Source organism: Salmo salar, chromosome ssa04 (genome assembly GCF_905237065.1).
Source record: "Salmo salar chromosome ssa04, Ssal_v3.1, whole genome shotgun sequence".
NCBI lineage: Eukaryota > Metazoa > Chordata > Actinopteri > Salmoniformes > Salmonidae > Salmo > Salmo salar.
The window spans coordinates 16,543,247-16,569,580 of NC_059445.1; the positions used below are offsets into that span (position 1 = coordinate 16,543,247).

Below are 26,334 nucleotides of genomic sequence, written 5' to 3' on the forward strand. Positions count from 1 at the left end.
AGCACATGATCTAAGCCAGCCGGACTTCTCGTCATGAACGAGGGGAAAAATATATTTACGTTCGTTCAAACATGTCAAACGTTGTATAGCATAAATCATTAGGGCCTTTTTAACCAGAACATGAATAATATTCAAGGTGGACGAATGCATACTCTTTTATAACGTATTGGAACGAGGGTACCCAACATGAACTCGCGCGCCAGGTGTCTAATGGGACATCATCGTTCCATGGCTCTTGTTCGGTCAGATCTCCCTCCAGAAGACTCAAAACACTTTGTAAAGGCTGGTGACATCTAGTGGAAGCAATAGGAAGTGCCAAAATATTCCTCAGCCCCTGTGTTTTTCAATGGGATAGGTTTAAAGTCAATACAACACATCAGGTATCCACTTCCTGTCAGAAAATGTCTCAGGGTTTTGCCTGCCAAATGAGTTCTGTTATACTCACAGACACCATTCAAACAGTTTTAGAAACTTTAGAGTGTTTTCTATCCATATATAATAAGTATATGCATATTCTAGTTACTGGGTAGGATTAGTAACCAGATTAAATCGGGTACATTTTTTTCATCCAGACGTGCAAATGCTGCCCCCTAGCCCTAACAGGTTAAACAAATCAAAATAGCCTTAGCCTTGATTTGATTTTGATTTGAAAATATATTTTATATTTCAGAGTAGCCAGCCTTTGCCTTGATGACAGCTTTGCACACTCTTGGCATTCTCTCAACCAGCTTCATGTGGTACTCACCTGGAATGCATTTAAATTAACAGGTGTGTCTTGTTAAACGTTAATTTGTGGAATTTATTTCCTTCTTAATGCATTTGAGCCAATCAGTTGTGTTGTGACAAGGTAGGGTTGGTATACAAAGGCTGGCTACATTGAAGAATCTAAAAAAAAATGTGTTTAACACTTTTTTGGTTACTACATGATTCCATATGTTACTTCATAGTTTTGGAGAAAACATTAAGAACGCCTTCCTAATATTGAGTTGCCCTCATAACAGCATCAATTCATCGGGTTATGGACTCTACAAGGTGTCGAAAGTATTCCACAGGGATGCTGGCCCATGTTGACTCCAATGCTTCCCACAGTTGTGTCTAGTTGGCTGGATGTCCTTTGGGTGGTGGCCCATTCTTGATACACATGGGAAACTGTTGAGCGGGAAAAACCCAGCAGCGTTGCATTTCTCGACAACTCAAACCGGTGCGCCTGGCACCTATTAACATACCCTGTTCAAAGGCACTTGAATCTTTGGTCATGCCCATTCACCCGCTGAATGGCACACCTGCACAATCAATGTCTCAGTTTGAATGAGGTAACCTGTTCTGAGGAATTGTTATTTTCTCCAATGCTCCTCCTTCGATGAGGTTTGTATCAGGCATCTTCCTTCACCTCCTGTGACCCATATCAAATGTGTGCCGCTCGCTCTCTCCACCCCTCTCTTTTCCTGGTCGTAGAATCTCTCGGAAAGCCTGTTTGGTAAACAAGTTAACACAGACCGCAGCTGATAGCGGGAGGGCGGGCCGGGGGAGAGGGATGGCAGGAGAAGGGGGGTATATCCAGATGTTAAGTCCTGTCACGCATACATCCTGGAATGAACTAAAAGCAGCAAAGGATTGAACATTTTTTTAATAAATGTCTGTCTGTCTACATGCGTGATTTACATAGTTCCTTGTCACAGTTTCTCCTCTCGTCAAAGCCTGTTTTACTGCATGGTAGTGGAGGTGAGGTGGACACTCCCAACGGCAACATACTTAGCCCAACGGCAACATGCTCAGCTAGGTAGCGTGCTGACAACTCCCCAGCCCTCAGGAGTCCTCTTTCTGCCAGCTAAACCTGCATTACTGTGTTACAGATACTGCGTTACGTACATAGTCATGTAACAAGGGAATGAGAAGAGGAAAGGAGCCAAAGTTTATTGTCTGACAGACAACAAAAATACAAATTTTCACATATTCTATGATAATAAAGTATGCTATTGTATCATAAATAAACTACAGTTATTTGGTAGAATTGTAAACACATATTGTGCTTTGTGATAAAATGTCCATTTCATAATTGGGTAATAAGAATTTTTTCTTAACTGACTTGCCTAGTTAAATAAATAAAATAAAATAAATACAGCAGTCAATGTGTACCAAGTCTCTCATACTAGTCAAATCAACTGGAGGATTTTATGATGAGGGAAACCCGAAAACTAAACCCTCTTTGTCTACCTTTGTTCACACCTATTAAGTAAGACTACTGGAATTTGGTTACATCCAACGTGGGCATACAAATAGAGGTCCCATTAAATTACTATTCTAATTCCTAATTCAATGGGCCTACATTTCTACCAATTCCATAGACACATGGGTCTACTTTCTGAATGACTCCATACTCCGACCACTTTAAGTTCCTTTGTCTGGGTGGGTGACAGAAGTCCGACGGTATTCCGTGTTGATCCTCTCAAGCGGACAGGGGCTCGTAGGTGTGGAAGTGGATCCCTTTAGAGCAGGTGATCTTCATCACTGCGCCGTTTAGACCGGTATCAGTTATCAGGCGCAACACTCCCTCTGCGATCAGCGACGGTCTGGGGATAGAGATCGAGAGATAGAGATAACAGGGTCGTGTTAGGTAGGGAACACAGTGTCCAGATTGAACCAAGGAGGAACTTTCGGTTGTATTCCGCCTGGTGTTTAATGAACACAACCCAGGAAAGAGAGAGGCCATGATCATACATTCTCTTTCAATTCCTGAAGGTTTTTTGGATTGAATTGGACTAGCTAACAATTTAGGTTGCAAAATGCCCTCATGATTACATCATAGAATTCCTGAAATATGATGTAACTTAATTCAACAATTTCCTGGCTGAAAGAGATACAAGATCAACATTTAAAAAGGCCTATTTTTGACGCTGTAGCCAACAGATTTATCAAATCGCCTTGCCCCAGGCCAAACAGCTTGGACAAGGTATTGCGAAATACTGTACTTTAAAGCAGCTGAGCTGGTAAATGTAAGCATTCAAGACTGAAGTACATTCTGATATAAATAACAAAACCTGGCCTGCATATGATTTTAAGTGCATCTTATCTCAAACATACTGTATTTCTCAATATTTGTCTTTGCATGTTTCGGATGCATATTGTAGCAAACTTAATCATTTCAAATAATGTTGACAAAGTTAGTTAAGTCTTTCCTCAGAATACCCCTCAACGTTTGTATCTGTATATTTCTACCGCCGTTTGCTTCTGAAGTAGAAAACCTTATCTGATGTCGTCCAAAGCACACAAAACACAGTGACATAGAGAGGGGACAAGACACAAACACACCAGGAAGCTTCCAAGGCCCCCTCTCTCCTCTCTCCAGATAAGACAGGGAAACTGAGGAGGGATAACAACCTCCATGGCCTCCCACACATGCTATGTGGAGGGAGGATTTAAGGAGGAAATGGACACTGATTAGGGAGGCTTTGCTACTCCAGATACTGTATTACCTGATGTTGTAGAATGGAGTTAGTATTTGGGTGGTTTCGCGGGGCCATGTGGGGAGGGTGAGTTGATTCTAGGTCTGTGCTGACTTGTTTAGGTATAAACAACACTTGTGTACATTAATCTGAAGCAGTATCCTATACACACCACATAGGTTTACTGTAAATCTGAGTTATAAAGAACGTGATAGGTAATGAGTGAAAAAGGAGGGAAATGAGGCAACTTCTACACAACATGTATACGAACTCACTGAAGCACCCCGAACTTGTGCACGCTCCTCTTTAAGTCGTCCTTGAACTTGTCAAACTTGCCCATGTTGTCCTCGTGTTCCACGGAGCGCAGGAGAGGGGTGTCCACGAAGGCAGGGCACAGCGTGTTGATCCTCACACCATAGTTCTCCACCTCGGCTGCATCCTGCGTGGGGAGAGGAAAGGAACACAGACGTGTCAGGGTGTGTGTGTATGGTTGTGAAAGGAGCAACGTGCCAGTGTGTATGTGTGTGTTATGTGTGCATATGTGTGTGTGTGGTATGTGTGTGTGTGTGTCTGTGTGTGTGAGAAAGAGGAGCACAAACATGTCCGAACATGGTCAAGCATAATCACCCAGGGAAAAGGAATGTGTCTAGGCCAGTGTTCTCCATGCCTTTCCTGGAGTACCCCCAGCCATTCCACATATCACGTATTCTAGTACAACATCTGATTCAACTGGTCAACTAATCATCAAGCCCTTCATTACTTAAATCAGGTGTACTGGTTTTGGATTACATACTGTATGTCTATTAAGGTGGTCCAAAGTTTAGTCTTTGTTCCCATATTAATTGCTCACAATGAGTACATCTTATGACTACATTTTATTTACTAACTCTATTTTATCAATGTATCAATCGGGCTTCAGGAAGAAGCATAGCACAATTACAGCAGCCATGAAGGTTTTAAATGATATCACTGAAGCCCTTGACAAAAAACAGCACTGTGTCTCACTTTTTATTGATCTCTCTCGAGTGTAGGTCTTTCGTAGCATGCAGTTGCATGGTTTGCTAACTATCTGTCTGATAGAACTCAGTGCACTCAATTTGATGGGCTCATGTCTGTTAAATTCTCTGTCTGTAATGGTGTGCCCCAAGGCTCTGTACTTGGTCCTCTCTTATTCACTATTTATATAAATAATTTAGACAAACATTTCCAAAATGCGCAACTTCATTTTTATGCTGATTATACTGTTATTTACTGTTGTGCCTCGTCTCTTACAAAAGCTTTCCAGAACTTGCAAAATGCTTTTTATACTGTTCAACATACCTTGTGTCAATTGAAGCTTATCCTCAATACTGACAAAACTAAACTAATGGTGTTTTCTAAAGCAAGAAATAGACCTCTGAACTTTTCACCTATTATTACCTGTCAGGGCACTGAGATTGAGACTGTAACCTCATATAAATATCTTGGAATTTTAATTGATGACGGCCTCTCTTTTAAATTGTATATTCAACAACTTACAAAAAAATTGGGCTGAAATTGGGATTTTATTTTAGGAATAAGGCCTGTTTTCTTTTGAAGCCAGAAGGAGGCTAGTATCAGCTACATTTATGCCTTTACTAGACAATGGGGATATTTTATATATGAATGCTTCCGCTCAGTGTTTGAGATCAATTGACACCTTTTACCATGGCACTTTGAAATGTATTTTAAACTGCAAAACCCTTACGCACCACTGTACTTTGTATACCAGGGTTGGCTGGCCTTCTCTAGTCACCTGTAGGCTCAGTCACTGGTATACTTTTATTTACAAAGCCATTTTGGGTTTACTACCGTTTTATTTGGGCATTTTTATTGTTCAGAAATGTGGTGGTTACTCTCTTCGTTCGCTGGACTTTATCCTGCTAACTGTTCCAAATGTCCGAACTGAATTTGGTAAAAGGGCTTTTATGTACTCTGCGCCATCGTCTTGGAACGCCTTACAAAATACTTTTAAACTGGAAGAACTTGTCCCGATTGGTATTTTTAAATCACTGATGAATGATCTTGAGACTAATTCCCTGACCTGTCAATGTTTTTAATTTTCTGTTTTTGATTTTGTTATACTCTTGTGAATTCTATGGTTTTTACTAGATTATTTGTAGGTTTTTGTTTTTTTGTCTGTAATTTTTGTAATGACTTGGTGCTGCCTATCTTGGCCAGGATGCTCTTGAAAAAGAGATTTTAAATCTCAATGAGCCCTTCCTGGTTAAATAAAGGTTTAATAATAATAAAAATCAACGATTATCCGTAATCATGGTAATCATGGTAGCAGCCACGTTAATGTAGAAGTGTTTAGAAACATATTCTATTCTTATTTACAATAAAAGTGACTCCAAAATTATTGGGCACAAAATAATCTGAAACACAACCCAACCAAAACAGCAAATGCATCCAGCAAGTTTTTTTGAGTCACAAGCTTGATGTAGTCATTGCGTGCTAGAAATATGGGACCAAATACTAAACTTATGTATTTTTTGTACTTTTACCCCTTTTTCTACCCAATTTCATGATATCTAATTGGTAGTTACAGTCTTGTCCCATTGCTACAACTCCCGTATGTACTCGGGAGAGGCGAATGTCGAGAGCCATGCCTCCTCCAAAACACGACCCTGCCAAGCCGCACTGCTTCTTGACACACAGCTCGCTTAACCCGGAAGCCAGCCGCACCATTATGTCAGAGGAAACACCATACAAATGGCGACCGTGCATGCACCCGACCCACCACAAGGAGTCGCTAGAGCACGATGGGACAAGGACATTCCTGGCCGGCCAAATCCTCCCCTAACCCAGACGACGCTGGGCAAATTTGCGCCGCCTCATTGGTATCCCGGTCACGGCCGGCTGTGACACAGCCTGGGATCAAACCCAGGTCTGTAGTGACGCCTCAAGCACTGCGACAAGGCAATTGGTAGGCTATACTTTTTACTGCTTTAATACACATAAGTGAATTTGACAGTCTGCACTTTAACCTCATAGTCATTGATTTAAAATCCAAACTTGGAGTGTAGAGCCAAAAGAAGAATAAAGTGTTTCACTGTCCCAATAATTACGGAGGGCACTGTATGTGGAATGGCTAGGTGTACTCGAGGAGAGGTTTGGGGGTGTGTTAGAACTCACCGCTATGGCTCTGGAGAAGCCTATCACCCCGTGCTTTGTGGCCGTGTACACTGGCTGGTAGGGGGAATGAAGGAAAGCTGAAAAAGAATGAAAGAAAGAAGAATAAACAAAGTTTACAGTCATGGTAACTCACCAACATACTCCACATGGTACCCATTTAAATCTCAGGCGTTTTTCATTGACGGCGCTTATCAACAATGCAATCACTCTAAAGGCATTGTTACACAGGTTACTTGTCCTCTGTGTGTGTGTGTATGTGTTTGTGTAAGCACGCTATAGTGGAATCTACCGGTTTTTACTGAGATCTCATACCGCTCACTAGAAATGAATGAGTACTGTAACTTATTCTATATGCCTTTCCCGTCATGGAAAAACAGGATCCTCCAAGGCAAAATATTTCTCCCTATTTCGACTTAATTCAAACATGAAAAAGCTGTGTGTTTGTATGTGTTGGGCCGGCCGCCAAGTTTTGTTTAAACCAGAACAATCTCCAGAACATTACATTTCACGAGAACTCGCTTCCCCCTCCAAATAATGGGCTCAACTTCCTTTTATGGACACATAAAACCTTCACCTTGTGAAGATCAATCATTAGTTTTCCCCTTCAAAAAGGATAGAGCCAGGGCAAACCTTAAGAGAAACCTGTTGTATGGAGTACTGCAAGGCACTTTGTTTCTGAAACCTCTCAACACCTTTGTATAAGAGAACAGAGGTGAAATTAGATGGAAAAATCCCTCTGGGAACATAGTCAAATCAAAGGGAATTGAGCTCAAAGAGAATGTTTACATGCATTCTTAAAAAAATGTGTGCTAAGTAGAACCATATAGTGTTCTTCAGTTTTTCTGAACCCTTTTTGGTGCTAGGTAGAACCCTTTTCAGAGGGTCTACCATGTAGGGTTCTTCATAGAACACCTTGTATATGGTTCTACCAAGAACCATTTTATTATATAAAGGTTATTCTTAGAAACCACCATGAATGGTTCCACCAGCCTTTAAAATCAAATTATTTATGAAGAGATCTGTCTATCGTAAGGTCACTTGTTGACGGGCTTAGTTAGACCCTAACACAGTGGTGTTAGAAAACCCTTGGTTTACAGGCCACGTCAGGCCTGCAAGTCACATTATTCTGGCTCGCAAAGTGATGTGTAATTGCCATTGGAATCTAGCCAGAGTTACGATATCCAACAATTAGAATTGTTTAAATCAACCGCAACCTGCATTCAAAAAGATTGCCAGGGTAGGGAAGATTATATCCTTGACGTAGTCTCAGTATTCAAACTGGAGCAACTATCTCAGCAACGAGTGCAATAAGTCCAACTACTAACAGATTGGTTTAGTTAAAAAAAAAAAAATGTTATTTATCTTTGTGTAGCATAAAATGTATCAACCAATCAATGTACTGTACAGTTGAAGTCGGAAGTTTACATACACTTAGGTTGGAGTCTGTCACGTCCTGACCAGTATAGGGGTTATTTGTATTTGTAGGTTGGTCAGGACGTGGCAGAGGGTATTTGTTTTATGTGGTTCGGGGGTTATGTGTATTGTAGAGGGGTGTTTTATTTATGTATTACGGGGTTTTGGTGTATGTTCTGGGTTTTGTATTCTAGGTTGTATTTTCTACGTTCTGTCTAGTTTAGTTTTTCTATGTTTAGGTTTGGGTGTGGACTCAATTGGAGGCAGGTGTTTCTATTTTCCTCTGATTGAGAGTCCTATATATAGGTATGTGTTTGGGGTTGTTAATTGTGGGTAGTTGTATTTCGCACTGCTGTTATTTATTTAGCCTGTGAAACTGTCGGTCTGTCGTTCTTTGTTTTCCGTGTTCACGTTTATTTAATAAATTATAATGATGAGCACGCAACCCGCTGCGCCTTGGTCCTCTCTCTCCTACGACAGCCGTGACAGAGTCATTAAAACTCATTTTTCAACCACTCCACAAATTTGTTGTTAACAAACTATAGTTTTGGCAAGTCGGTTAGGACATCTACTTTGTGCATGACACAAGTAATTTTTCCAACAATTGTTTTCAGACAGATTATTTCACTTATCATTCACTGTATCACAATTCCAGTGGGTCAGAAGTTTACATACACTAAGTTGACTGTGCCTTTAAACAGCTTGGAAAATTCCAGAAAATGATGTCATGGCTTTAGAAGCTTCTGATAGGCTAATTGATAACATTTGAGTCAATTGGAGGTGTACCTATGGATGTATTTCAAGGCCTACCTTCAAACTCAGTGCCCCTTTGCTTGACATTATGGGAAAATCAAAAGAAATCAGCCAAGACCTCAAAAAAAGAATTGTAGACCTCCACAAGTCTGGTTCATCCTTGGGAGCAATTTTCAAACGCCTGAAGGTACCATGTTCATCTGTACAAACAATAGTACGCAAGTATAAACACCATGGGACCACGCAGCCGTCATACCGCTCAGGAAGGAGACGCGTTCTGCCTCCTAGAGATGAATGTACTTTGGTGTGAAAAGTGCAAATCAATCCCAGAACAACAGCAAAGGACCTTGTGAAGATGCTGGAGGAAACATTTACAAAAGTATCTATATCCACAATAAAACGAGTCCTATATCGACATAACCTGAAAGGCCCCTCAGTAAGGAAGAAGCCACTGCTCCAAAACTGCCATAAAAAAGCCAGACTACAGTTTGCAACTGCACATGGGGACAAAGAACGTACTTTTTGGAGAAATGTCCTCTGGTCTGATGAAACAAAAATAGAACTGTTTGGCCATAATGACCATCGTTATGTTTGGAGGAAAAATGGGGAGGCTTGCAAGCCGAAGAACACCATCCCAACCGTGAAGCACGGGGGTGGCAGCATCATATTTTGGGGGTGCTTTGCTACAGGAGGGACTGGTGCACTTCACAAAATAAATGGCATCATGAGGAAAGAAAATTATGTGGATATATTGAAGCAACATCTCAAGACATCAGTCAGGAAGTTAAAGCTTGGTCGCAAATGGGTCTTCCAAATGGACAATGACCCCAAGCAAACTTCCAAAGTTGTGGCAAAATGGTTTAATGACAACAAAGTCAAGGTATTGGAGTGGCCATCACAAAGCCCTGAACTCAATCCTATAGAAAATGTGTGGGCAGAACTGAAAAAGCATGTGTGAGCAAGGAGGCCAACAAACCTGACTCAGTTACACCAGCTCTGTCAGGAGGAATGGGCCAAAATCCACCCAACTTATTGTGGGAAGCTTGTGGAAGGCTACCTAAAACGTTGTCCTAAGTTAAACAATTTGAAGGCAATGCTACCAAATACTAATTGAGTGTATGTAAACTTCTGACCCACTGGGAATGTGATGAAAGAAATAAAAGCTGAAATGAATCATTCTCTCTACTATTATTTGGAAATTTCACATTCTTAAAATAAAGTGGGGATCCTAACTGACCTAAAACAGGGATGTTTTTACTGGGATTAAATGTCAGGAATTGTGAAAAACTGAGTTTAAATGTATTTGGCTGTATGTAAACTTCCGACCTCTACTGTATATGCAAAAACACTTTAAAACAAACAATTCTGAAAATCACCCTGCATTAGAGCATGCTGGGAAATATGATATATGGTTGTACATAGAACCCTTCTGTTAAAATGAGTTTAACTATGAGAACTCCCAAACCACCCATGTGTTCCCGCTGAATTTCAGTCCTGTAGGAGAGGGCATAAATATGGTAGCTGGAATTGTATAGGAAACATTGTATAAAGTCTTGACTTCAAATCTTATTGCCACTTCAGCTAAAAACAGTCACACAAGTGACAAGGAGGAAAGGGATCTATAGGAGCCACAGGTTTGCTGCTGGGACACACAGGAAGCAAAGTATGTGCAATTACATGACAATATGGGGTAATTTATCATAAAACACAACAAACCATTATCTTGCAGTTTCAGGCATACCTGTACTTCCCCTTATGCCTAAGCACCTTGAACGGAGTGCTGATAACATAAATCGTCAGACTGCTCTTCCCTTATTTGGAACTACAGTGAACGATATACTGACTGTCTTAATTAGTTATTACAGTATAATATTGAACCAAATGCTTTCACCCTTTACCCTTGTGGGAATTGGCCTATATTGATAGGGCTAAATTGAAATGTTTCTTACAGAAGAAATATGAAAATGCATAACCATTTTAGAAATTGATAGGGAACAGTTTGGAGGTAATCGGAAAATGACTAGACCAAACATTACACTGTTGATGTTATGTGCATTTTACATTTAGTGTACTTTGCCACTTTTGTTGAAAACGAAATCTGAAAATACTCTGGATACATTCAGTAACATGATAAGACTATTCCTGGAAACTGTGGGGTAGGTGCAACATAAGAAAAACATTACAAAGGTTTGAGTGAGAGGTCTAACTGCTGTCTTCAAGTGGCCACACACCTCTCCAAAGTGTACACAGTTTCTAAATAATTTCAATGCACTTTTATGACTCAAAAGAAAAGTATTCAACTATAAAGGTACTTTTGTGAGCTCTCCTAGCTGTGCCATTGAGGAACAAGCTCACTTATAGTTGTTTAGTTTGGAACACAGCCCTGCATCCCCGCCATAACACAATTGGGTGATTCTGCAACTTCGGGCAAGATTTCAGAAATTAAAATGTATTGAAAAACCATTTTACCGGTATTATAATTGTCTTTGATTTGTCTAGAAATAATATCTGATAATCGCTGTGATCGTACTATTCAGGAATTTATATATTTTTGTCATTGTTCCCAGACAGCCATTAAACATAAATTTTAGTTGAAAATGAATTGTATGATTTTTCATTTTTAACACATTTCTTATACATTTGTCTTGCATTGAACATTATTTTAAGTGCTTTAAGGTTTTCCTAAAAATAATAATTCAACACAACGCCTGAATGTATGAACTTGCCTTTGTGACAACTGAAAATATTTATTTATCATAAAAAAATAAGATATTTCCACCCAACCTTTTTGTGAGATTATGATAACAACCATATGATTTCCCTATCTAAAACAAATCGATCAATATAAATTACACATAATATACAAATTTACCTAAAAATATGGGTGTGGTGGAAATGACATCTATGTAAAAAAAAAAAAAACGTAGGAAAACAATATTTTATTGCAACCATTTTGAACAACAACCATTGTTAAACATGTAATTAATTTAAGACAAAGTAAGATTCCAGAAGTCACAGACATAGAAACAAAATAAAAGATGATCCTATACGATACCAGGAACATCTGCAAAAAGACAGGGAGAGATACTGGAAGAAAAAAGAGAAGGGAGAAGTCAAATCTATCTCTGAGCTTACAAAGCGAGAACAAAGGAGCAAGAGAAGGCAATGGAAATGCAACCAATGGAATAGAAGACAGACTTTAAAGAGAATAGTTGCAATTGCAACCTACCTATCAGGCAACACAACACCTTAGTCACCAGATGACTTACAGCCAGAACATGAGGCCATCAAACCTGCCCCTAACTTACCTGCCCAGATTGCTTCGCATGCTTTGGCTAGTATTACAGCTAGCATATAGTTTTCACTAAATACATAAAATGTATTTTAAAAAAAATCAAAATTCTACCACAAATGAAAGAAAACTTCTGGACATGACTTCTGGACCAACTGTCTGCTGCAGCCATGTGCTTCAGTGTCACAATAAGTTTCCATGGTAACTAAATTAGGAATTTGCCCTCAGTGGTGGAAATGACACCACTACCAAAGGACAGGTATATTCTGTGTAAATAACAATATAAAGGGCATACTCACTATACATACTGATATATATTTTATTTAATTGACTCTTTCTCAAGAAGATAACATTACATAATGTGTAATTATTAATGTTTTGTCATAGAAAAACATAGTGGAAGCTCAAAAGTCTGGGTCAGGGACAAGGGCAAAACAGTGAAATTGAGGTATAAAATGCATCTGAAAAGTAGCTAAAATACTAGATAGAGAGGTGTCAAAAAAATCTGGGGTGATGGTAGTGTGAACTTAACATATAAAGAAAAAAACATATTTTTTTAAATAAAATCACAAAAATTGACCCTGAGGACATAGAAGTTCCTGTAGTTACAGAATCACCCTATTACTGTTGTTATTTACGCAATCCAAAAACGGTCCATTATGAATCGCAATGAGGGTCAGGTGGGCATGATCTGAAAGCTCGTTCCATTGCCAACATAACTAGTTGTTATAAAATACGATCTTACAATGTTAGGCTTTCACAAGGAAATTCAGAAAAACAGATCGTAATTTAGGTGCATTCAGGTGTGTGTGATGCGGAATTTTTTTCTCTCACAATTAACAAACATAGGCTCATTCTGTTCAGAAGACCCCAGGATATGACGACATGTCATCTTGCAAATGTACATCAAACATAGTGATCATAAACGTTGATTTGGAAATGTGAATTGCACATTTGGACTCACAGGTGTTTGGCTTGTATGTCATCAAAGCCGTATTTATTATAATCCTCAAAATCTCATCTTTCAAAATACATTAAGTCCTCTTAATTTACAGCAGTTCCCCTCACCTGGACAACAAAAAATGTGCAAAAGTTGCCCAACTACTGGAAGGGACGGCGGCAACTTCTTATTGCGAGTGGTGCTGAAGTTCAGAATGGCTGTCAATAAAAACCCATACAGCTCTGTGATGCGCAGAGCCAGAACCCTTACTGAAACAGCCACTACATTCCAATTTAGGTGCTTATTATTGCCCAAATCTGCCATTTACAACTCGTGTACAGGTACGAGTGTAAAGGGCTACATGATTTAAAATATATTTGACAAACTCTTTAACATACTTTTCCAACTCACTCTGCTTGCTGTATAATCTGCAGTTCTGTCTATTGTATCTTTGACTTGGTACTGTGTTGCTGTTGTTGTCCTTTTTAAAATGTATACATCTTCTCGCCCGGGGCGTTTTATTCTCAGCAACGACGTCATATATATTGTTGGGTATGTTCACCTCCAGAGTCTTGAATGATGCATAACAAAACACATCTAGTATGATTAATGACAGTCTATAATTACACTGTACGGTTTGTTGGGAGTTCTAGAGTCTCCAAGAACACAACATGATGAATAATCCCACACCACATACAAAATGCTAAGCTAGGGACCCTGGGACTAAACACCTCCCTCTGCGGCTGGGTCCTGGACTTCCTGACGGGCCGCCCCCAGGTGGTAGGGGTGGGCAGCAGCGGGTCTGCCACTCTGATCCTAGATAAGGGGCCCCTCAGGGGGTGTCTGCTTGGTCGCCTCCTGTACTCCCTGTTCACCCACAACTGCATGGCCGAGCACGACACCAATACCATCATTAAATTTGCCGGCGACACAATGATGGTGGGCCTGATCACCGACGATGATGGGACAGCCTATAGGGAGGAGGTCAGAGACATGGCGGTGTGGTGCCAGGACAACAACCTCTCCCTCAAAGTTATCAAGACAGGGGAGATAATTGTGGACTGCAGGAAGAGGAGGGCCGAGCACGCCCCCATTGTCATTGACAGGGCTGTAGTGGAGCAGGTCGATAGCTTCAAGTTCCTTGGTGTCCACATCACCAAACTGTCATGGTCCAGACAGACCGGGACAGTCATGAGGGGGGCACGACAATGCCTATTCTCCCTCAGGAGACTCAGTGGATTTGGCATGGCTCCTCAGATCCTCGCGGGGTTCTACAGCTGCACCATAGAGAGCATCCTGACTGGTTGCATTGCCGCCTGGTATGGAAACTGCTCGGCATCCGACCGCAAGACGCTACAGAGGGTGGTGCGTGTGGCCCAGTACATCACTGGCCATTCAGGACCTCTATACCAGGCGGTGTCAGAGGAAGGCCCTAAAAATTGCCAAAGACTCCAGCCACCCTAGTCATAGACTGTTCTCTCTGCTACCGCACGGCAAGCGGTACCGTAGTGTCAAGTCTAGGTTCAAAATGCTCCTTAACAGCTTCTGCCCCCAAGCCATTTGGCTGCTGAACAGCTAATATCAAATGGCTATCCGAACTATTTGCATTGAACCCTTTTTTTACACTGCTGCTACTAGCTGTTTATTATCTATGCATAATCACTATCTACATGTACATATTACCTCAATTACCATGACTAATCTGTACCCCGGGCACATGACTCAGTACCGGAACCCCCAGTATATAGCCTCGTTAGTTATTTTATTGTATTACTTTTTTTTTACTTTAGTTTATTTAGTTAATATTTTCTTAACTCTTAATTTTCTAAAAACGGCATTGTTGGTGAACGGCTTGTAAGAAAGCCTTTCACGGTAAGGTCAACACCTGTTCTATTCTACCCACAAAATACAACCTTGCACTCTGGTATCCTGCAAACCATGATCCCTTCTGTATTTTACACCCCGAGTTAAAATACAGAAGTCTGGTGCACATGTTGTTAATGGTTGCCGTTCATAAAAATACTTGTACATTGCTAGACATGTCTGCCTTGTCGACCTGGTAGCTACTGAGGTAAGACAGGTGGTCTCACCAACAGCACACATACAAACGTTCTCGTCAGAATAGCCTGGTTTGATATAGATGATAGCGCGTTTGCCTGTATGCAGAATAAGCCAGTTACTGCTGCTGTGGGGCGAGCCCAAAGGGAGGTGTTGATTTGAGGTGGGCTGTTCCTTCGCTGGATACATGGAGCCGGGCCTTTGCTGACAAGTTTCTCAAATACCAGCCCCTCGTATCACGCTTGGACGGCCTTGGATATAAGTGCAAGTCGGTGACAGTCGTATTTGACAGTCTCTGCCACCTACATATGGTGAGTGGCCTTCAGATTGCAGGCGTGCCAAAGACTAGAGCAAAGCAACTGGCCGAAGTACTGCTCTGTTTCAGCTGTTATGGGCAGCCTAGCTTTGTGGAGAAGGTGCTTTTTGTATCCGTAAAGTGCTCTTGTATCCAAGACCTTTAAAATAGTTTTTATCCTTCTTAATGTAATGCAATTTGTGGATTCAAATAAAGTGTTTAAAATGTGTACGCGTGTGTTTTCCTTCCCCCAAAATGCTCCAAGATTATTGTCAACTGATACCCGTTGTACATTTCATGTTAGGCTCCTCTTACCACACATCATGAAGAACAGGGTGAACCAAAACAATGATTTGCATCAAACATACCGCGATCCAATATAGGAGCTGTCAGTCAGTCAGTTCGTCAATCATTGCATAACTGCCAGTGAAGGAAGAAGCCTGTACCGAACACCGCAATGGGTCCACCTACATTCCAAAGTTCCTTGTCCCATTGGAGGCAGCTGCCATTTAAAGTGGGGCCTGTGAGCGCCTGCAGCTTTTGCTGCGGTTGTACATCAAGCAGCATCTTGCCAACCGTTTCTTCTCAACGGTAAAGAAAACAAACTGATGTCATGTCAGCGCTGTTTTGGCTTTGGGCTAGAGATAATGTGCGATGTTGTTGTCCATTGTAGCTAGCCTATCTAACAGTTCTATCACTGTCACATGATCACGTTTAGAGTGATTAAAACAATATTTAGCATATTTATATATTTTCCCTTTCTGTAACACACATTTCCAGTGTTCTAGTTGTGACACTCAAGGTGAGGGTTGGTCACTAGACTTGTTATGGATTATGCTCATATCGGTTGATAGTGATTGACGCCAGACTGGAGGTACAAGGACCCACTGATTATGACCTTCTGTGGACACTGATTCTGTAGCAGCTGACAAAGCCACTGCCTTTGTTTTGAACTGGCGAGCCTCTCGGCCTGGTGTTTACAGAACATTTGGTGATGTCTGATTTAGAATATAAAGGGCCCGTCTCCAAGAGGCAAGTTAGACATAATATCTACTTCTGTGCTGGAGGTGTCTGCCTGTTGGAACTTGTAATAAACCAGCTTTTATTTTTCAATTCTCTTCTCTTTAGTCCATCTGGAAATTCCAAAGAGGATGAGACACTAAGGTTTTCAGCTATGTTCGTTTAGCGAAGCTTCAGAATCAGCTCTCTGGAGGTGAGTCAATTGTGTTTACCCCTCTGTGGTGGAGACTTCTGGTTTCTCACACCAAGAGGTATTTCTGAAATTTGATGAATGAGCCTCGTTGTACTGTCAATTAATGATTTTGGTTTTGTTGTAATCGAGTTGGTTAAAAGTCCGTGGGTAAAAGTCGCTCCTCCAGTCAGCTGTGTGGTTTGTGTGCTGCAAAACGCTGAATTTGGGAAGGGTGTGCCTGGTTCGACCTGGGTGGGGTTCCGAGTACGTGAGTGCTCTGTGAATATTGACAATAACCCATTTAAAACCTCAAGTGGCATCGGCAGTGTCGTCCTGGTGGTGAAAGTAACCAATCGGTTTTAAATACCACACAATTGGGAGAGCCCTCTGGGACCAGTGATTAGCAACATCTGGTCTCTTTTAGATACTGCCAGCAAAGGATACAGTGCTACTCTTTGCATAGTGTGTAGCAAGGTGTTATTTTGGACAAGTAGGGCATAACCTCTCGTGGGTAGAGCCTGTGTGGAGTGTTCGTTTGTTTGTTTGGTACAGTTGGTACCTCAGTTTGTGGTGGTGTCAGAGTGTGGGCCCGTTCACCGTAGGTGAACTATACGGTTCACTTCCGTGTCTGGTCCATTACAGATCCTGTTGTCACATTTCAGGTTGTTGGTTCACTTTTGTGACTGACTGTATTCCCTCCCCCAAATCTAGACTTACCAAGACGACACTGAATGTTCCTGAGTGACCTAGTTTCAGTTTTGACTTAAATCTGCTTGAAAGTCTATAGCAAGACTTGAAATGGCTGTCTAGCAAAGATCAACAACCAACTTGAGAGAGCTTGAAGAATGTTAAAAAGAATAATGGGCAAATGTTGCACAATGCAGGTGTGCCAAGCTCTTGGAAATTTACCCAGAAAGACTCACAGCTGTAATCGCTGCCAAAGGTGATTCTAACATGTATTGTCAGAATCACCACTTTGACATTAGAGTATTTACCACTTTGACATTAGAGTATTTACCACTTTGACATTAGAGTATTTACCACTTTGACATTAGAGTATTTACCACTTTGACATTAAAGTATTTTGTGTAGATCGTTGACCAAAAATTATAATTAAATACATTTTAATCCCACTTTGTAATAACAAAATGTGGAAAAAGTCAAGGGGTGTGAACACTCTCTGAAGGCACTGTATCGGAATCACCCACAGGCATGGTTGGGGAATATCTTGTTTTGGTTAGTAGCATAACTTTCACTTATCTGCTAGCAACAGCACTGAGGAATAGCATCTATAAGTAGCGTAATGATAGAATATGATGTTACCAGGTGCACAGGGATGTGTTTACGCATCTATAAAATATTTGGATGATCTTGGACATGCACAGAGGTGTACCTCAGTACAACCACGTGGTTGTAAACTGGTTGAAATGACGTCATGTCAACCAGCTTTGCCTGTTGTGCTGGGACAACTTGAATTGGAAGCTTCTCTCTCTCCCTCTCTAAACTATTATGCAATGACTAATGAACGAGGAACGAGAGAGAAAGAAACGAGAAAGAAACGAAAAGAGAAAGAAGCTGCTGAGACAGGGGAAAAAAACAAAAAAATATCACAGGAAGAAATGGGGCGGCAGGTAGCCTAGTGGTTAGAGCATTGGACTAGTAACCGAAAGGTTGCAAGACTTTATCCCCGACCTGACAAGCTAAAAATCTGTCGTTCTGCCCATGAACATGGGCCGTCATTGAAAATAAGAATTTGTTCTTAACGTGCTAGTTAAATAAAGGTTACATTTTAAAAAATCAAAAAATTTAAAAATCTACCTCAGCAGGAGAATGATTAACCTCCAGTCTCCAGTTAGGACAGTCAACTCAGTCCAAAGTTCAGTTGGAGTTTGAATTCCAGCCCAGGATCTAAACAACATACATGGAACTATTTCACAACTCTCTCTTTAGTTGCTCAGTGTATGAATTTGGGGATTAGGTCCAAATAACCACAAAATCCTGTCATCCAACATCATCTATCATCCAACACAGCCACAGAACAATAATTCACCAGAACCCCATGATTGATGTCGACACACAGACAATGTGTATGAATGAGCCCAATGGCATCATATGTCAGAGTCATACGTCTCGCTTGTGATAAACATATAGTCTTGATGACATTTAGATTTATGACATCTGGGAGATTCTTGGCCCACGGTTGTGAACTGAGCCGGGTGATATTTCCTCCTTCTCTCTGCAGGCAAACCTTAGGAAATCTAACTTGGAGTTGACTCTGCTATTGTTTACCATGCAGGGTCTCAAAAGTAGAGATGAGGGGATAGATATACAGTGTCAATGTAAAGTGTGTGACTGAATAGAGTCACATGGAATATTTAGCAGAGAATCATCTTAATACTAAACGGTTTGTGAATTGGCTGAGGGAGAATGGAGTTCAGGCATATCTGTGTCAACGTGCAGACAGAGAGAGAGACAGAGAGAGAGAGAGAGAGAGAGAGAGACAGACAGAGACACAGAGAGAGAGACAGTTAGTGATAAAGAGGGAGGGAGAAGAGAAAGAGAAAAGAGAGACAACATAAAACATCAAATAAAAAGGAAGCGATTCCCAAACCTTCCATAACAAAGCCATCACCTACAGAGAGATGAACCTGGAGAAGAGTACTCTAAGAAAGTTGGTCCTGGGGCTCTGTTCACAAACAGACCCCAGAAAGCCCCAGGACAGCAACACAATTAGACCCAACCAAATCATGAGGAAATAAAAAGATAATTACAAGCATTACGCTACACTAACATCTACTAACCATGTGTATGTGACCAATAAAATGTGATTTGATTTAAATTAACAAAAAACAGAGCAAACTAGAATGCTATTTGGCCATAAACAGATAGTACACTTGGGCAGAATACATGACCACTGTAACTGACACAAAATTAAGAAAAGCTTTGACTATGTACAGATTCAGTGAGCATATCCTTGCTATTGAGAAAGGCCGCCGTAGGCAGACCTTGCTCTCAAGAGAAGACAGGCCATGTGCACACTGCCCACAAAATGAGGTGGAATCTGAGCTGCACTTCCTAACCTCCTGCCAAATGTATGACCATATTAGAGACACATATTTCCCTCAGAGTACGCAGACCCACAAATTCCAAAACAAATCCAATTTTGATAAGCTCCCATATCTACTGGGTGAAATACCACAGTGTGCCATCACAGCAGCAAGATTTGTGACCTGTTGCCACAAGAAAAGGGCAACCAGTGAAGAACAAACACCATTGTAAATACAACCCATATTTACTTTCCCTTTTGTACTTTAACTATTTGCACATTGTTACAACACTGTATATAGACATAATATGACATTTAGAATGTCTCTATTCCTTTGGAACTTTTGTGAGTGTAATGTTTTCATTTTATATTATCCATTTCACTTGCTTTGGCAATGTAAACATGTTTCCCATAACGATAAACCCCTTTGAATTTAGAGAGCGAGAGAAAGAAAGAGAGAGAAAGAGAAAAGTCACCATCCTCCAGTTTATATACTGTTCTAGCTTAATCAAAACACAAGCAACTATGTTTTCAGCACCGATGTTTACATTCCAAAGGCCTGAGAACAGCCTCCCAACGATACAGTCTGTTTTCTGATCAAAGGATTATAATTTCTCAGAGTTCGCACCGGAGATTTCAAGCACAACATTCTCCAGTTGTATTTACAACTGTTTTATTACTGAAACGTAATGTATTGCCTATGTTATTGTCAAGTAGTATTTCAACAAGCAGACCCAGGGGCCGGCTCTAGCCTTTTGGGGGCTTAAGTGAGATTTTGTTAATTTATTATTAGATTTTTTTATTTAACCCTTATTTAACTAGGCAAGTCAGTTAAGAACAAATTCTTATTTACAATAACGGCCTAACGGGGAACAGTGGGTTAACTGCCTTGTTCAGAGGCAGAGCGATAGATTTTTACCTTGTCAGCTCGGGGATTCGATCCAGCAACCTTTTGGTTACTCTAACTCTTACTCTAACCACTAGGCTACCTGCCGCCCCAAGTTGGGCTCCCCGGGCAAACCATTTTAGTGGCCCCTGTGATAGAAACATTACATATTTACCTGATTTATTTGATATTAATGGTTAACAATTAATATTTAACTAATAGTAAGATATTTCTGTCCTACTAATGCTGCGTTTTTATGGTCTCCACTCTAGTTCCCTGTAGCTAATCTGGGCATATGGTTGCTAGAGACGGCTTGAGCTGACAAATGAGTTAAACACTGCATTACATAGACAAGAATGTGTTTTACTTGCATCTGGGAAACTAAGCCAGGGTAGGGTTAAGACAACAACCCTGTGCAGATAACGACCGGATGAATATTCTACTATTCTAACTCTTAACAGTAAGTTGAGACCCCGACTGAGTAAAAAAGGAAAAAAGAAACACAGATAGATCATTATTTTTTGGGGGGGAGCATAAGCTTATGTCACTTATGACTGGAACTGGCCCTGCGCAGACCAATGATACTAGATACAATTATGTTGAAATTAGACAAGAGCACTTGACTCAAAGTCCACGAGTACTATTGCACAAACTGTGGATCTTGGCACAGAAGTCACAACACCACATGACCACCACAGCCCAGTGTGAGGCTTGTCCACCTGTCCGGACTCTGCACTCTGTCGGCAGACATGTTAGCTCCCTGTGAGCGCGTGTTCAAGAACCCAGAGGGGTCACGGGAAGGGAAATCTCTGCTGCTTACCAGACCAGGGGTCTCATTTATCAACCATGCATAGGCACAAATCTGTGTGTAAACCATGCATGGAAAAACATTCACGCAGTGTGAAATTGATCAATATCAACATTTGCTTGAGAGTGTGTGTAAATGTACACACAGCCGTGACCATGCGTACGCACAGGACCAAGTGGTGGAATAAGGAAACTGCTTGTCAAGTGTAGAATGCTAGCTGACTTGGATTGCACTAATAACATGCTTTCTCAATCTCCACATGCTGCTGTGGAGAAAGATTGAAAAATTAGAAGTACTGTAGTTGTTAGCTTGCCGACTGAGGCGATAGAACAGCCTTAACCTACCCCACTAAGCAAATAGTAGACGCACACAGCAATGCTTATTGTCCACTGTGAAAACAACATTAAACTCTAATCTATCAAGCGGTAATGTTGTAATGTTTGCCTTACACCTGTGTTGTGTTGTGTTATGGTACACTGTGTAACCATATTGTACCAAAACAAAGGCCTGGGAATTTCAACAATAACAGTGAATGAAGTCAATGTGGTTCTTTATAGCTGATGACCTGTGACATATTCCATTACATAGGGGTTGCTCACATCAGCTGAAAGCAACCGCATTGCCAAAGACATAGCTAGTCATTCCCACATCCACATACACCACTGTTTCCCTTTTTCTTATGTCTGTGAAGGCTTCAATGTGTTGACGTGCAGCGTACAGTACATAAAGTATTGATGCATGTATGGAGCAGCCTTACCTGCCATGGATGAGACATTGATGATGACTCCTCCTTCTTTTCCATACTCTTTGCTCATATGATCCAGGGCCAGGTAAGTTCCCTTGATGACTGATGTCTATGGAGAGAAACAAGAGGGCTTGAGTTTCAATATCCGACACATACAACAGTCACACTGTTTTGCTCTTATTCAGACTGTGGTAGAACTCTTCGCTGATGTCATGTCATGTGAACTAGGCTAAACTACAGCATCATGTAATATAATGTAAACTAGGCTAAACTACAGCATCGTGTAATATAATGTAATCTAGGCTAAACTACAGAATCATGTAATATAATGTAAACTAGGCTAAACTACAGCATCGTGTAATATAATGTAAACTAGGCTAAACTACAGCATCGTGTAATATAATGTAAACTAGGCTAAACTACAGCATCGTGTAATATAATGTAAACTAGGCTAAACTACAGCATCGTGTAATATAATGTAAACTAGGCTAAACTACAGCATCGTGTAATATAATGTAAACTAGGCTAAACTACAGCATCGTGTAATATAATGTAAACTAGGCTAAACTACAGCATCGTGTAATATAATGTAAACTAGGCTAAACTACAGCATCGTGTAATATAATGTAAACTAGGCTAAACTACAGCATCGTGTAATATAATGTAAACTAGGCTAAACTACAGCATCGTGTAATATAATGTAATATAGGCTAAACTACAGAATCATGTAATATAATGTAAACTAGGCTAAACTACAGCATCGTGTAATATAATGTAAACTAGGCTAAACTACAGCATCGTGTAATATAATGTAAACTAGGCTAAACTACAGCATCGTGTAATATAATGTAAACTAGGCTAAACTACAGCATCGTGTAATATAATGTAAACTAGGCTAAACTACAGCATCGTGTAATATAATGTAAACTAGGCTAAACTACAGCATCGTGTAATATAATGTAAACTAGGCTAAACTACAGCATCGTGTAATATAATGTAAACTAGGCTAAACTACAGCATCGTGTAATATAATGTAAACTAGGCTAAACTACAGCATCGTGTAATATAATGTAAACTAGGCAAAACTACAGAATCATGTAATATAATGTAAACTAGGCTAAACTACAGCATCGTGTAATATAATGTAAACTAGGCTAAACTACAGAATCATGTAATATAATGTAAACTAGGCTAAACTACAGCATCATGTAATATAATGTAAACTAGGCTAAACTACAGCATCATGTAATATAATGTAAACTAGGCTAAACTACAGCATCATGTAAGATTGATTTTGCAGTTAGTCAAGTAACAGATTGTTTTGGAAAAATAGATTTTCACAAACTATCTCAATGACAAAAATACATTCTAACACACACACACACACACACACACACACACACACACACACACCCCTCTTACCAGATTTACTTCAATGGTCTTCTCCCAGTCCTTCTCATTGTTGATGCCAGCATTGTTGACAACAATGTCCAATCTTCCAAACCGGTCGACTGTACTTTGAAAAGCATCTGCAATATGAAAGAATAGTCCAACACTTAGGTTGATTAACTCTAGATTTACCCCTACAAGAAGAACACTACCAGTCCATACGAGATGGACATTTGTCAAGAATATTGCATCTTTGTTTTACATCTAAACTATAATTTAGATTCTATATAAAAGAAGAACATCTAGCTCTTAGATTGATTATACAGGTTATATTTACCACAAGAACACTGCATCTTTGTCTATCTAAGTAAACAAGTACATCCAAACAATTATCTAAGACACAAAAACTGCAATATATCAGGTATTCACCAGCACCTGCCTTTCAGCTGAAAACATTCCACAAGAAAACCTTCAATTAAAAAAAGTATATAATAATAATCACCTTAACCAAGGTAGGAGCAACAAGTCAAGTACGTTGCTTTACTTAAACAACAAATGTCTAACAAATGTCCAGTCTCACAAGACTAAATAGACCGTGTCGACGTTTAAGTTTCAGTCGTGCACTGACAGTGTTCAGTGTTGGTTGAATGGACTCTTATAAGCACAGCTATTTAGGTAAGGCTACATCCAAGAACATTCCGATGTCTTTTGCCTGGGGCGTTTTGGAAATCATGTCAAAAGTAACTAATTCATTTCCACACAATGGAAGTCTGTTTCAGAGGGGAATGATGTCTTAAAATAGGTAAGCCTAAGGCCTGAAGGTGATCGAAAATGAGAACATTATTATGCATTTAGGCAAAATGCGAAAGTTAGACTAGGCATATAGCTATACTTTAAAAAAAAGTAGGTTAGTCTAATAACCTATAATAACCTCTAAAGAAAAAATAGCAGTACCCTAGTAAAGTTGCAATTACCTTTGCCTAGTCAGACTGTTACCATGGTTACCCCATGGACACAACAGTATCTTCTTTACAAGCCAAAAAGTTGAATAAAATGATATGTACATTTACTTTACCGGTTGTCCATACTGTTGGTCCTTTTTACCGTAAGGAAGTGGCGATAAAATGTAGATAGGAATGTATAATCAAACTAACTTTTCAAACCGCTGGTAGTGGGTTCAGATGTTTATCACCTGAAACATGCTCACACGATGTAAATACACGCAAGTGATGTACGCATACTTTCCGAGCTCGTACACGTGTTTATATTGTTTCGTGCATGTGCCAGGTGATAGAAAGTAGTACCAGCGCTTAGAGCTTGTGAGAGGAAATGTTCCAAACAAATGAATTGCATTCATCTCCGACTAAGAACCAGAAGTATCACAGTTTTATTGTCAGGCAACCATTACCTTTAAGTTTCAATCTGTCCGTCACGTCACACTGAATGAAAATGCAGTTCCCATCTCCAAAATCTCCATCTAAAATCTTCTTGCATTCCTCTCCGACACTTTGATTCAAGTCAACAAGTGCAACCTGCGGATATAAAATCAGAACATCTACAAAAGGATGTCCAAATATTTAAAGCGGTTCTCTGTGCAACACAGTTGGTTTGGGCTCCATACAACCACAATAGGTTGGTACAAGCGCCGCGCGTAAAATGCGTAAAGGAACCAAAACCACCGTCCATTTACGGGCGACAATAGGCTATTAACTTTATAAACACCAACCTTTGCTTCATTCTTCAGTAGGCTTTCTGCGACGGCTCTACCGATACCTTGCGCTCCGCCCGTAACTAGAGCCACTTTACCTCGCAGAGTCATCTTTTACGCTTCATATGGCTGCGACACGCCGCGCTGCTTTATGTAGGCTCCTATATCATCTGGAATATTGTCAGAAAAGGGGCGTGTGGTGTATGTAGCGCTAAATAAACACACGGCGGATAATTACGCCGTCTAGTCTTTCACCTTTTTCATATTCCAAACCGACCTCCTAGTGAGATAGCTCACTACTGGCATCATAGAATAACATATTGCTCAATTTAATATGATCTCTGTGACTGGCAACAAACAGCATGAGGGAATATCTACTGCTATGCTCTTCATATTGGGACAACCATGCAGTGAAGTCATAAAGCTCGCTATTGGTAGTCCTACAGTCTGTTTTGAAAGGCAATAGCTTTACGTTAGATTGGGAATGCATTTTATGACGTTGAGATATAGTCCTACAGTATGATATCCCTTTATGTGACCATTGGCCTCTGCCAAGAGGCCTGAAACGTCATCAAGGACATCAACCACCCGAGCCACGGCCTGTTCACCACGCAATCATTCAGAAGGCAAGGTCAGTACAAGTGCATCAAAGCTGGGACCGAGAGACTGAAAAACAGCTTCTATCTTAAAAGGCCATCAGACTGTTAAATAGCCATCACCAGCTGGCTACAGTACCACCCAGGTTACTCAACGCTGCACCTGAGAGGCTGCTGCCCTTTGTACATAGTCGTGGAATCACTTGTCACATTAATAATGGAACACTAGTCACTTTAATAATGTTTACATACTCTTTTACTCATTTCATATGTATACAGTATACTGTATTTTGTTGTCCTAATTGCTTGTCCTAAGGTGTATATATTTATTCATTTAATTATTTTACTTTTTAGATTTGTTTTGTTGTGACTTGTTAGATACTGCATGGTTGGAGCTAGGAACACAAGCATTTCGCTACACCCACAATAACATCTGCTAAATACTTGTGTGACCAATAAAATGGGATTTGAACTTTACGGCACAGCAGGGTCACAGGTTCTATACCCACTCTGTATGATCCTCTGAATTGATACAGTAACAAAGACACAAAGACCAAATCTTCATTTAGAAATGTAACAGGTTTTTTTTCTCAATCTTTTTTTTTTCTCTCAAA

The 26,334-nt window shown here is 40.3% G+C and overlaps 1 protein-coding gene across 1 annotated transcript; it reads right to left on the reverse strand.

Annotated features, from left to right (window-relative positions):
* Nucleotides 1-1,889: 1,889 nt before the first annotated feature.
* Nucleotides 1,890-25,437, reverse strand: LOC106602382 (15-hydroxyprostaglandin dehydrogenase [NAD(+)]). Its single transcript, XM_014194981.2, has 7 exons — nucleotides 25,143-25,437; nucleotides 24,825-24,948; nucleotides 23,450-23,556; nucleotides 22,040-22,136; nucleotides 6,600-6,676; nucleotides 3,719-3,882; nucleotides 1,890-2,570 (listed from the first exon to the last, which is right to left on the reverse strand). Exons 1-7 carry the CDS (start codon nucleotides 25,233-25,235, stop codon nucleotides 2,447-2,449), a joined length of 786 nt encoding a protein of 261 aa, XP_014050456.1. The 5' UTR covers nucleotides 25,236-25,437; the 3' UTR covers nucleotides 1,890-2,446.
* Between the last annotated feature and the right edge of the window lie 897 nt (nucleotides 25,438-26,334).